Source organism: Mandrillus leucophaeus, unplaced genomic scaffold (assembly GCF_000951045.1).
Source record: "Mandrillus leucophaeus isolate KB7577 unplaced genomic scaffold, Mleu.le_1.0 Scaffold813, whole genome shotgun sequence".
In the NCBI taxonomy this organism is placed as follows: domain Eukaryota; kingdom Metazoa; phylum Chordata; class Mammalia; order Primates; family Cercopithecidae; genus Mandrillus; species Mandrillus leucophaeus.
In genome coordinates this window covers 659,896-673,510 of record NW_012108842.1, presented here as the reverse complement: position 1 = coordinate 673,510, position 13,615 = coordinate 659,896, and the positions used below count along the sequence as shown (strand labels likewise).

The 13,615-nt window shown below is 32.8% G+C and overlaps 1 protein-coding gene across 4 annotated transcripts; it reads right to left on the bottom strand.

Moving 5' to 3' along the window:
- Nucleotides 1-264: 264 nt before the first annotated feature.
- On the bottom strand, nt 265-13,093 carry LOC105530355 (UDP-glucuronosyltransferase 2B33). Of its 4 annotated transcripts, XM_011967872.1 has the most exons (7): nt 12,776-13,093; nt 12,373-12,424; nt 10,935-11,083; nt 6,382-6,513; nt 6,031-6,118; nt 4,975-5,194; nt 265-796 (listed from the first exon to the last, which is right to left on the bottom strand). In XM_011967872.1, exons 1-7 carry the CDS (start codon nt 13,091-13,093, stop codon nt 517-519), a joined length of 1,239 nt encoding a protein of 412 aa, XP_011823262.1. In that variant the 3' UTR covers nt 265-516. The 4 variants fall into 4 exon arrangements, with proteins under 4 accessions (XP_011823262.1, XP_011823260.1, XP_011823261.1 ...); XM_011967870.1 differs by having other exon boundaries at nt 12,373-13,093; XM_011967871.1 differs by lacking the exon at nt 12,373-12,424 and having other exon boundaries at nt 12,625-13,093.
- Between the last annotated feature and the right edge of the window lie 522 nt (nt 13,094-13,615).

Sequence of the window (13,615 nt, the reverse complement as noted above, 5' to 3'; positions counted from 1 at the left end):
CAAAAGGAAGAGAGATTTTCTATACAATTTCACTATATAATGGTTTCTTTAGTAGCAGTTAAAACAATACAATGCTGCTTGAAATGAAGTCAAAATTCTGAGTATGTGCAAATAGCACTGATCCTGTCAGTGGAATTCTTCATGTTCTTCTGTTTATGTAGAATGTGTGAAATACAGTTAAGTTGAGTAAATTTTTTTGTGTGTAAACTATGAATTAGAACAACAAATTTCAATATAAGTTCAACAAATTTCAACACAAGCTCATATGGATTTACATCATTTTGTGTTTTCCCAAGTGTTTTCTTCTTTTCCACAAAATATTTCTAACCATTAACTGGGTGGTAAATCTCTGAAAAACAAATTTTTGTTTGACAAAGTAAATTTTGAAAAGTTTTTTAATTTAATTTTATTTTTTGGTCACAGGAAGAAAGAAATCTGGCATCATAACCTTTCTTTCTGGAATAAACTGAAGTAGTCTCATCTATCAGGTTTTCCAGCTTCAAATCTCAGATATAACTAATCACTTTTTCTCTTCTTTCCTTTTCCAGCAAACTTCCAGAAACAAAACAGAAAACATTTCATGATGATAAATATCACAGTAGCCACACATGCCAGCAGGAACCCAATCACATCCAAAGAGTGGTACTGGAACCAGGTGAGGTCATGGGCTGCAGGCCGAAGGTGTTTAGCTCCTTTGTGTCGCATGACAAATTCAATCCAGAAGACTGCTCGATCCAGGGGTTTCACTGGTTGATCATGTTGAATTCTTGATAATTTCATAACATTCTCTTTATATCTGAAGGATAAAAATAAAGATACCAATGCAGCAGGAAGAGACATAGACAAAACTCCTCAGACACCAAGTTAAAGGAGAAAGGGTTTTATTCAGCTGGGAGTATCAGCAAGACTCCTGTCTCAAGAGCTGAGATCCCTGAGTGAGCAATTCTTGTCCATTTTAAGGGCTCACACCTCTACAAGGGTCCACGTGAGAGGGTCGTGATCGATTGAGCAAGCAGTGGGTACATGACTGGGGACTGCATGCACCAGTAATCAGAACGGAACAGAAGAGGACAGGGATTTTTACAATGCTTTTCCATAAAATGCTGGAATCTATAGATAACATTACCAGTTAGGTCAGGGGTCGATCTTTAACTACCCGGCCCAGAGAGTGGCACCAGGCTATCTGCTTGTGGATTTCATTTCTGCCTTTAGTATTTTCTTCTTTTTTCTTTGGAGGCAGAAATTGGACATAAGACAGTATGAGGAGTGATCTCCTCCCTTACTAACACTGAAAGTAAGTTAATGTGTCTGTGCATATCAAGTTTATGAAAGGCTTTTAAAGTGTCAAATAATTCAATGTAAATGTCAAAGAATTGACATAGAATTTGTGTACTTTAATTTGAGTCATCATAGAAAGTTTGGCTTTTAAATTGAATTTTTCTCATTGTCAAATGTTTTCTAAAGTAGAAATTGAATGTTAGGTAAGAAAGTTAATTTTTTTTGAAGCAGAGAAAATATAAAACATTTTAATTTTTTTAATTGTTTAATTTTAAGTTTTTATGGGTACATATTAAGTGCATATATTTATGGGGTATATGAGTTGTTTTGATACAATGTGAAATAATCACATCAGGAAAAATAGGATATTCATTCCTTAAGCATTTATCCTTTGTATTATGAACAATTCAATTACACTGTTAGTTCTCAAGCAGACATATGGAGAATGTGCTCAACATCATGAACCATTTTAAGTGCTGTAAGAAAGATCATGAAAATGTAATATGAGAATTACCATCTCTAAGTTCCTAAAAAGTAATTGTGTCATGGTGAGTGACAGGCCACATAGCTAGTCACTATGCTTCTGCATTACTCTTTTGTCTCCTACTGTTTCCCACCCTGTAGCCAGAATGACTTTTTGCAATTAAAGTCAGTTTATAGCACTCCACTGATTAAGACTTTTGCCTGGCTTCTCATTTTTGAAAGAATAAAATCCAACTCTGTTATTTGGTCTACAGAAACCTACATTGTTAAACACTGGCAAGCTCTTTTCCTAACACTTTTCCATTGCACACTGTCTTCTAGATTGCCCTTTTATTTTTTTCTTTAAGCTCCCAAAGGTGTTCTTGTCTTAGCATCTTACACATGTTTTCCCTCTCTCTTGCTCTTGGAGTATTCTCTCTTGCTACAACCCAAAGTATGCTTCTCTGCATTTTTATGGCTTCCTTCTAAGATTATTTCTAAGAGAGTCTTTTATTGACCACACTATGATGGAACCTCTAGAATTTTCTCTGTTTTCTGTGTTTATTTTGCTATTTGATTCCTAGAATTTTAAAATGCATTATATCTCATAAAATAAACATTTAAATATTAAATACAAAAGATAAATATATGCACACTAAATGAATAGTTCAAAAACGTAAGATCATCTTGAACATTATTTTGAGGTGAAGATATCTATTTACGTACTGCTCAGATTGTGGTATAGGATAGGATATCACAACCTGCCTAGAATCACTCTCTTTTCTGAACCATTTAATCACTACTTTTGTCCTCCAATTAAATATTAACCTGACTTTAAATAGCATGCATTAGTTTTGCTTCTTTATGTAATTGAATTATATAATATGTACTCATTAGTGTCTTTTATTAATGTAGTAGTTGTTGGATAATTCCTTTGCTGTATAGTATTTTGTTGATTGATAAAGCACAAATTTTTTCTTCATTTTAAGATTAATATGTATTTGTGTTGCTAACAATTTTTAGACACTATTGATAACTCTGTCATAAGCATTCTTCTAGATGGTAGTAGATTTATATATTTATACATATCTCTTGGGTATATAATTGAGAGTAGAATTGCTGAGATAAAATTGGATGCATAATTGTGATCCACTTCTTGACTTTAACACTTTTTGAAGTGTATTTTTTGATTTCTAAAATTTAAAGATACATTATAGTTTTTATAACCTCCCTTACTTCCACTATGACTGCATCATACAGTTTCTATGACATTAAATCTTATTATATTTACTAAGTCTTTGGTTATTGCCCACCACATATCACTTCAAATAACTATTTGACATGCTCTAAGAAAATATGTCTTCCAGTTGATACGTATAATACATACATGTGTGTTGTATATGTCCATATGTGCATGTGTATGTGTCATTTTAAATTATAAGATTCCATTTGTTAATTGTGTTCTTCAAATGTTTTACATCTTTACCCATTATTAGCTCTTTTTTTAAGTCTCTTTAGATTGAGTGAAAGTATTTGCATAATCACATTTAAATCAACCAGTTTGCTTTATATATATTTTTCCTATTTGTCCAAGTTGGTTTGTGTTTCTTTTCAATTATTTCCTATCTTCTTTAAAGTCATTTTTATCATTCATTAACCTTCTTTTTTTGTGATAAGGTAATTTTAACGTATTCCTTTCGATGATACTCTCCTTATTTGATAGCATTATTGATAGTAGTTATAAATGCTGAATTGATGATAGCTGGACTCTGCAAGGAATTTTGCACATTGATATCTTTGGGTGTGAAAAAATCAATTATTAAAAATTTGACTTAAAATTATATTTTTCGTGCTTCAAAGACCATCATCCAAAAGGAGAATTTAGTGCACCCAGAATGGGACAAAATTTTTAAAAATTATATATTTGAAATGACCCATAATATATAAATAGTTCTTAAAACTTAATAATAAGACAAATAACAAAGTTTAAAAATGTTCCAAGGATTGTAGTAGACATATTTTCAAAGAAGATATACGATTGATCAGTAAGCACATATAAGGATTCTCAACGTCTTTAGCCGTAATGAAAATGCAATCCGAGACCAGGATGAGAGATCATTTTACACCCACTAAGAAGGCTGTAACAAAAAGATAGATAATAACTCATTTGCCAAAAGTGTGGAGGAATCGTAACCATGTTGTACTGCTGGTGGTAGTGATGAATGAAACAAGTACTTTGGAAGACAGTTTAGCAGTTCTTCATAAACATACAGTTCCTACATAAGCCAGCAATTCCACTTGTAGTATCAACCCAAAAGAAAGGAAAACAGGTTTATGCAAAAACTTGTGTTGCAATATTCCTAGTAACCACAATTGGAAACAATCAAAAGGCCAATGAATTGAGAAGTTAACAACTAAAATATGACATATCCTTACTAAAAAATATTAAACTGCTGTAAAAAGAAATGAAGTATTAAAATGCACAACAATGTGGATAAAACTAATATCATAAAAAACAACAAAAAAATAAGCTAGGTGAAATGTCATTTACACAGCACCATAAACTGTATTATTCCATTTATATGAAATACCTAGAGATAACAATATCTAGAGAAAGAAAACAAACTAGTGTTAGACTAGGGCTAAGCTGTCATAGGAAATGACTTCTGTGTCATTGTAGTTTCTTTTGTGCCGACAAAAATGTTCTAAAATTATGCAATAGTGATGGCTTCATGGCTCTGTAAACATAGCAAATATATTTGGATTTTATACCATAAACAGAAAGATTTTATGGTATCAAAATTAAATCTCATTTTCAAGTCCATTACAGTAATGATAATAATAGAAGTTAATTTTTCAGCAGGAAAATAGTTATGTTCTGAGGCATTTTAGATATTGAATTAAAATACTTATTATATTATTTCATTTATTCTTCCTTTCTACTAAGGATTCATTATGTCAGAATTTTAAGAAATGTATTTTTTATATTCTCTATATCATTTTAAAAGTATTTTTGTGTAGAAAATTGTTTCACTAACTGGCTATTCATTAGATGTATGGTTTTCAAATACAATAATTAATAACTGATACAAAATAAAAGCAGATTTCAGACTGGTTAAATCATTTAAATTCTTTCAGAATTACTCTCTTATAAAAAGGATGAAACTCACACTCACTATTGACAAGAGAAGCTATCTATAAATACCATCTAATGAAAAATATTGTTCTACTCACAAAGGATCATTAATTACTGTCTTCAGGGCATTCACCAAGTCTGTACTCGACATTGTGTGGAAGTCCAATCTAACAGCTGCTCCTCTGGCCTTCATGTGAGCAATGTTATCAGGTTGATCGGCAAACAATGGAATGCCCACCATAGGGACCCCATGGTAGATCGCCTCGTAGATGCCATTGGCTCCACCGTGAGTTATAAAAGCTCTGGTTTTTGGATGACCTAGGATTGCGTGAATTTTAGCAAAATTATTCATAGGAATAAAATGAGATGCACAATGAAAGGCTCTGAAAGTGACAGTGTTTTCTAGATAACACATTGAACTATTTTGCTATTGCTTTCAGACTTCAGAGGAAAAACACGAACTTGTGCTGGGTATGCAAGTGAAGGCTGCATGGTGTGTGTGACTTCAGACTGCAAAACAATACAAGATTTCCAGTTGGACTAGCAAAAAAGTGTCATCTAGATTTTTAAAATATACAATAAAGAAGATAGCAAAGAGATGGGCATGAAGTGAACTGCTGTTTTAAGTGCAGTCACAGAGTGTGATATGTGGGGTGTGCAAGGCAGCAGGCAGTGGGTTGATGGTGGTGCTAGGATTGAGGAAGGACAGGTCACACTTCATCATGACCTGTCATCACTTTATGATTAAGATTAAGAATTTAATCCTTCAGAAAATACAGAGTCATTGATTATAGAAGAGCTATTATTCTTGGTGGCACTTGAAATAACCCTTCAGGAGAGGAAACAACAGGCGTAAAGTTGTAGAAATAGGAGACAGAGAAACAGCTCAGGAAGTTATTGAAAAATTCTGTGAGATATAGTAATACCAGAAATAAAGATTCTTGTTGATTCTGACCATAAAGAATATGAGTGTATATCACAAAATGCCAGTAATTATAGCATATTCTTTATCCCCTTAGACTGGTAAATAAATATAAAGAAGTTACATTTTGTTTTTCCTTAACAAACATTGAAAAAGCTTGTTTCATGATTAACTATTAACACTTTAATGTGCTGTTAGTAATATATCCAGTATTTGTTCACCCGAGTCTTACCTAGAAGGTCATTCTGGGGTATCCACTTGTAGAGCCGAGTATTGAGACCTAAGGTATCTGGTTTATTCCCATCAAATCTCCACAGAACCTGTTACAGTAAAGAAAGTATCTTATTCCATGAGTGGAATTCAAAACTTATAGAATGTTTAAACTGCAAAAAGAGAAAAAGAGTAGGAATGAGATCAAGGGATGTTGGTAAATCAGAACTACTCAAAGATTGATATAAATAGGATACTCACATTTAATTTTGGTCAACTTCACATTTGTCAGAAGTTTCTATGATTGGATTACTTACCAACTTTAACAGCCTCTTTCAGTAGTTTTCCACACCAGTAAGACACTTCATCTTACCTTTTGTGGAATCTGGGCAAGGGCTGATGCAATTACGTTGGCCCTTTCTTCTTTCATGTTAGTGACCACTGACCCCAGAGTAAACACCACAACACCATTTTCTCCAGAGCTCTGTACAAACTCTTCCATTTCCTGTGAAAAATAATTTGTTTCATCACAAAAGAAAACAGCACAGCAGGCACTACTGAATTAGTACAAGTTACTAAAGAGAGAAAATCAGGTATTTTAAGGAATTATTGGAGTAAATAATATTTTCTAAGTGACTCAATCACTCAGGGCTTTGCAATTAGATACATAATATGAGATAGGTGGACGCTGTTAGGATATTTGTGTAACTATGTGTGTATGTGTATGTATTTGTGTGCATGTGTGTAAGGGAGAAAAGAAATGGAGCTATTACATTGTAGTCAGGGGATAATGTTAAAAATATTACACACAGACTCTTCTCTTATATTACTAAAATTACTAATATAGGTTCTTGGAAAGTAGCACCACTCAGCTTTAATTCTATATTGTTGTTCTACTAAATCACTTGTGTTGATTTCAGCTAGGTTTTCTGTAGGATTCTTTTAGTAGGAAGCCATTAGTGTTTACTTCCCTCACTATGAGCTCTGAGGATAAGCTGTTCACTGTTGGGATAATTTTATATCTACATATATGTTTCTCTACAGTGCTTTATACTTCACTTAAAGTTTGTCAGAGTTTTCCAGTAGCTTTTGAAAAACTAAAATAAATAAATAAATAAATAAATAAATAAATAAATAAATAAATATATAAAAGCTGATAGTTAAGAACCACTGACATTCTGGAGTCAGGTATTGTAATTTGAAATTTCTGTGAATAAGTCCAGGAGTCTTATTTATAATACAGAATTTTACACTATACAGTTACATAGTTGAATGATCATATTTTCAGGTTATTGTTTAGGTGGAGCACCTATTGACCTGAAATCACACTGTTAACTTGATTTGCTATTTATAATTGCATGTGAGGAACTCTCATCATCACTTTGTTGTGTCTCAGAGACAGCACTTGCATCAGAATAGAAGAGGCCACCAGGCCTTTCTGCAGAGGAGATCTTGTCTCTCTTTTGAGTAGCTCACTCACACCACCTCACACTCCTTATGAAGATGTGCTTGGCTGCAATCGATTGAGAATTATTCTGACTTGTGTTCTCCAATGTATGCCAATATTTAAACTTAAATACTTTCGGATTTAATCATTGTGGTAAAACTTTTTCTAATGGTTTTTAACAAAACAAAGAAAAAAAGTCCAAGTGTTAACTGTGCAGACCACATATTACAGAGTGTTTTTTAAAATATGATTTTTAATCTTGACGTAAGAGTCATTGTACTGCTCTTCCAGGTAATACTTGGGGCATCTCGGTATTGTGTGTGATTGCAGTTGACTGTATTATATTTACTGTAACTGGTGTTCAGTGTTTCACCTCACTAGCTTGATGCCAAGAGCCCTGTTTATCCATGCAGTGTTGAAGGAACCTAACCTCTGTTTACAGACTCATCACTGATATGGACTGGTTGTTTCTTCTTCTGTGATAATGTAATAAAAATAATATAAGATTAATGTCAGAAATTTTAAAAAGCATGAAAAACTTTTTAAATAAAGTTTTTCTAAAATTTTTATGTTGTGATATCATTTATCTAAAATATATTTTTTCATCATGGCTTTTGTCCTATTTATATAGCTCAATGTACACATGTGACACTTACTTAGAAAATGTTAATCTTGCTGCGTATATATTTTCCTCCTGCAAAAACTTGTCATCTTGTTACCTTTATCATTTTCTAACTCCCTTTGTTTGTATTACAGCTGACAGTGTAATTGAATATTTCACTGATAAAATTATTGTAATGCTATTGTATGCACATAGTATAAGTTTTTAATCATTTCTTCATTTAAGATGTTAGACTACTTCCAATGTTAATTTTATGCCTATTTTCCATAATGTTGAATAGGTACACCTTGATTAATTTTTTTGTCTGTATGATTTCACATGAATATATTATAAAACTCATGGCAATGTTCATTTTTAAAACACCTGACACATTTTGTCAAGTGTATTATTCTCTTATATAGAAATTACCTGAGAATCTAATATTTAATTGAAATGAAAGCAACCTGGCTGTGTTAGCAATTATTTTACATAATAAACAAGGAATTGGTTTCACAACCATTGACTTGCATTCAAATCTTTCTGCAAGTTAATGACAACAGCTAATAGTAGTAATTATCATTATTGTATTACTAGTCATCCTTTTTCTTGTTTTTCTACAAGTCCTACTCTCTTCCCCTTCCTACTGACACTATCAGTTTCCCTTATTGTGAGTGGGGAAATCTTTCAAGAGTAGGGTAAGGTGGCATAGATTTTTCATTAGCCTTACCCAAGCTTTTGTCTCTTGAGAAAGTTATCATATAAAGCCCATGCAATTTGCATTCATCATAGATATTGAGTTTTAACAATGGAATAAAAACTCAGCTTTATGTGGACAAAAATTATATTTTAAGAGATTACATATTAATGTGATAAAGAATGCTTGCTTTGTACATATGTCTTAAAAGTGTGATATTAATTTAAAATATATGGATTTATTGTGTTCTTTCATAAAGAATATAATCTTATATGTTGACAGAATTAGTTTGGTATTGAAACTAAGGGCACTATTCAGATACAAGTGGTATAAATTATTTGGTCTTTATTATATATGCATTGTTCTTCATCTCTGTGCTTCTCTGTCAGGCAGCTATGATGTTAAGACAAGTTGACACAGGAAGCTTTAATCAGTTGCTTGTCATATGGCAAAAATCATCTGCTTTCATAGGGTATGTTTATGCTGTAATATGTAAACCCCTGGAGTCTCAATGAAGAATGATTTAAATGCTTTAGTAAGATCAAGTGAAACTGAGTTTGTCTGCAAATATTACAGGAACACATTTATTTTATTGAGGAAGTGTTTTAAGCTGCAATACTGGTGAAGATCCTTATTACCTATGGGAGAATTTTAGAATTTCAGCTAACTCATTGTTGTGGGAAGTCAGGGATCCCACAAAAGAAGTGAAAATGACCAGTCCTTGCCTTAAACGATGATATTATCCTGTGAAATTCCTTTTCCTGGCTCATCCTGGCTCCAAAATCTCCCTCACTGAGCACCTTGTGACCCCCACCCCTGCCTCCCAGAGTCAACCCTCCTTTGACTGTAATTTTCCTTTATCTACCCAAATCCTATAAAACAGCCCCACCATTATCTCCCTTTCCTGACTCTCTTTTCGAACTCAGCTCACCTGCACCCAGGTAAAATAAACAGCCATGTTGCTCACACAAAGACTGTTTGGTGGTCTCTTCACATGGACGCGCATGACACAGGTATCTGTCAACTATGACTTTGCAAGATAATATAATTCTGATGTACTGAAAAATCTGCTCTATTAAATGAAGAATGATATCTCAAGTGACTGGCACATGTTAAGTAATTAGTAGTATTAGCAATAATAACAAAATAACAATAATTGCAAAATTAATAATATTTATGTGTAACTAACTACAGGCCAGAGACATTTCAAGTGTTTTGTCTGTGTTAATATTTTTTCCACACAACAGGAAGTTGCCACTATTTTTGTAAATGTAGGCATCATTATTTCTATCAACATTCTAGTCTACTTTTCCATCATCTGCTACCTGAATCCATGCAAAATTTCCTGCATGGTTGGCTCTTTATTCGGACCCTCTTGCAATTTAATCATTGAATATCTTGAAAGCTCTTCTTAAAGAAGAGAATCTTTTCATATATCTTTCTGTCTTAACTCTTTTTCATAGTCTTTCAATGTGCTTAATAAATATTTCAACTCCCAATATGTATCTGGCTCTAATTTGCCTCTCAGTATCATCTGATTCTTAGTCTCTTCCTGCAAACTAAACCTGAGGACTTGAGAACTGTCCTGACCACTTTACCTGCTTTCCTTCTTTTGCCTGTCTCTCCCCATCATTCTTTTACTTATTCTTGCATATTGTTCAGCTCTCATCTTAGTAATCAGTGACTCCAGGATACTTTCTATTATCTCCACTGATGCTTTCTTGACATTGGGTTTTTCCTTGAGATAATAGTTTTTATATAATTTTTATTACTTGCACATATTCTATCTTTTGAAGTAGAATGTAAGGTATGTGGGGACAGAAACTGTGTCCTTTTTTTTCCTCTGAAAATTCTGTACTTACCTGTGTTTCGTGCTAATCCCTTTGTAAATATTATTTGAATGAATGATCAATACCTTCTTAGGTGTTAAATAATGAAGATTTTAATTTAACCAACTCTGTTTTTGAAGTCTCCTTAGTATTCCCCTCTACTTGTAGTACTCATAAAACTCATATATGTGTGATGGTGTCAATATGTACATGACTTTCTAATTGGTATCTGCTTTACCCCACCCACTTCCCATCTTTCTTTCAGTGTAAGTCAACCACTCTGAATGAAGACTGTAGAATCAATTCTACTGAAACTTCAAAACCAACAAAATAAAACCAATGAAAGTATGTTTACCTTAGGTAGGGGTTTGGCAGGTTTGCAGAGGAGTCCTCCAATAAAATCAACATTTGGTAAGAGTGGATGTGGAAACTGAAAATTCCAGGAGTTTCGAATAAGCCATATGTCAGCTTTCCCCATTGTCTCAGATAATGTAGTGGGTCTTCCTGACAAGGATAAAAAAAAGAAAAGGTGGATGACACAAGACAATTACATTAGGTTATTTTCTGAAAGGGATTAGAATAACGTAGGCAAAAGTATAGGCAAAATGACTGTACTTTGAAAAATATATACATATATTCATCTATAGACATAATTTTATTTTATGTACTATTTATTTTGTCCAAGTATATTTATAAGAAAAGCAAAGTAGTAGGAGAATTGTGAGGTTAAGCTACATCTCTAATGTCACATCAGTATACTCACAATCACAAACAATTATTAAAATAAGCCATAGAGAATTAAACATCAATTTCTTTTCTTTTTAAAGCTTCAATCATAGCATATGGACATTTAAACAACTCTTTGAGCTCCATAGTCAATTAATTACACTGTACACATAAAAATAATTTTCTAAAAATTGACTAGCTTACACAACTCATTAAGCTAATTTTTTATCTTTGGTTCTTCAAGTGAACTGTGGACTATGTTGTGAGTATGGTTGAAATCCCTGTACTCTTTTAGATTCAAATTAAGATCTTAATAATATTATTTTTAAGTAAATATATTTATAAATTATAGCTAGAAATTTTTGAGAAATTATTGAAATAAAGATTTGTACTCAACCTTAATCTGTCTTATATTTTTTAATAAAGAGACATAGTTTGAAAAAATCTATGTAGATATAAAAACCTTCACACTTCAACAAGATGATTGGACTTTAAATGAATGGTTTCCAATTCTTTAATGAAAGAGTATAGAAACATTAGAAATTTCAAATTACCTTTAATGATTTATGCATCAGAGATATAGACATTCTCCCTCTCTACTGTGAAGGAAACCTTCTGGTAACATGGGAACATCTTTTGATTTCTAAATAAGAAAACCAAACTTTACAAGAAAAAGTAATTTTTGCGGTTATATAGATAGTTGTAGAAAAATGTGTAACTACTCATTTTAAATCTATGCATTCAGTAAGATGTTATTTGATGGTTTTTACTGTATTTAAGATGTAAAACAATGTATAGTAAAACAGATGTGTAATTGCTTAAAGTCTTAGATGCACTAATACATAGGTTTATGATTTCCTTCGGTGTTCTGTGTCAGTGATGGCCCCAGGTTTATAACTGAGCCTATAATTTGAGCTTTTCTATAATACTTGTGAGATTGATAGATCATCTTGTATTTTCGTTTTATAAATTCACTTACCAAAACCCCACTACCCTGACTTTATGGCTTTATATAAGCTCTGTTTCAAAGACACAAATAAGTTACAGATTGAAAAAAAAATACTTACCTAGAACTTCACTATAAAACTGATCCCACTTCTTCATGTCATACAATTGGAAACAAAAGTCAAAATAAAGCATATGGATCATATTTTTTACCCTCTCCATGAAAGTCATTTGATCACTTAATTCTGACATAACAACAGGTACGTAGGAGGGAGGGAAAAGAAATCCTCCACAATGTTTTTCAAAAACGTAGCCAGGAGTGAAGCGGAGACTGTACACAAGGGGTATGTTAAATAGCTCAGCCAGCAGCTCACTACAGGGAAAAATAGGATCTGCTAAAACGACATCAAATCTTGACTCTTGTAGTTTCTTCATTAATTTCTTATTTGAAACTACATCTTTACAGAAATTTATACTTATGTCGCCAAACTTCCACATGATTTCTTGCGTTTGTGAAAAATATAACCAAAATGTATCTTTTGGAAGGTCTATCCATCTCTTAACCTCTTGCGTGACTATATTTCCAAACTCAGTTTTAGTTAAAGACGTAGGAAACACTTCAATTTTAAGAGCGGACGAGTTGTTGGGATCAAAAACAATGGAAGCTGAAGATGCCAGTGCAGTCACCTCATGACCTCTCTGGACAAGCTCTTCCAGGATTGTCTTCATATTCATCCAATGGCTATATTCTGCTGCCCATACCAGCACCTTTCCACAACTCCCAGAGCTAAAGTAAAAGCTCAGTTGTATTAGCAGAATTACTGAAGTCCATTTCACAGACATCTTTGTGCAATGCAATGCTTGTTTTCCAGTTGCTGATCCTTTCTGTCATTTCTCATGGTTATATCCAAAGATAAATTAACCAAGAAGTTAAAATGTAACCCTCATACTTCAAAGTACAAACAATATCATTAAATCAACATTCCGAGCATGTGGATGGCAAGGAGACAAATGAAGGTAAATGACCTGTTTACACAGATGTGATTAATTTCCCTTTTATGTTTCTGAGTACTATCCTTCAGCTAATATCAGAGATCTTGTATGGACACGCCATTTGTCTTATGTAATATATTTAGAAGAGTGTCCAGAATTGTAGCAGTGAAAGGTCATGTTTCTGCAGTCCATTTGACACAAAGCTAAAGATAAAATGACTAAACATGGTGCACATATTTTGTACACCTTGTTGACATATAATTTAAATATCATACAATTTATCAATTATTATGTAAAATTTAATGTTTCACAGTATAGCCACAGAATTATGCATCTACCATAATAATCAATTTGAGAGCCCTTTTATCTCCC

Excerpts from the sequence above, each read along its gene's own strand:
- LOC105530355 (XM_011967870.1), bottom strand. The coding sequence starts at position 13,093 with ATGTCTGTGAAATGGACTTCAGTAATTCTGCTAATACAACTGAGCTTT. Across the intron at positions 11,084-12,372 it reads GTTTTATAGTGAAGTTCTAG|GAAGACCCACTACATTATCT; the intron begins GTAAGTATTTTT and ends TATCCTTGTCAG. Across the intron at positions 797-4,974 it reads ACAGTAATTAATGATCCTTT|ATATAAAGAGAATGTTATGA; the intron begins GTGAGTAGAACA and ends TTTATCCTTCAG.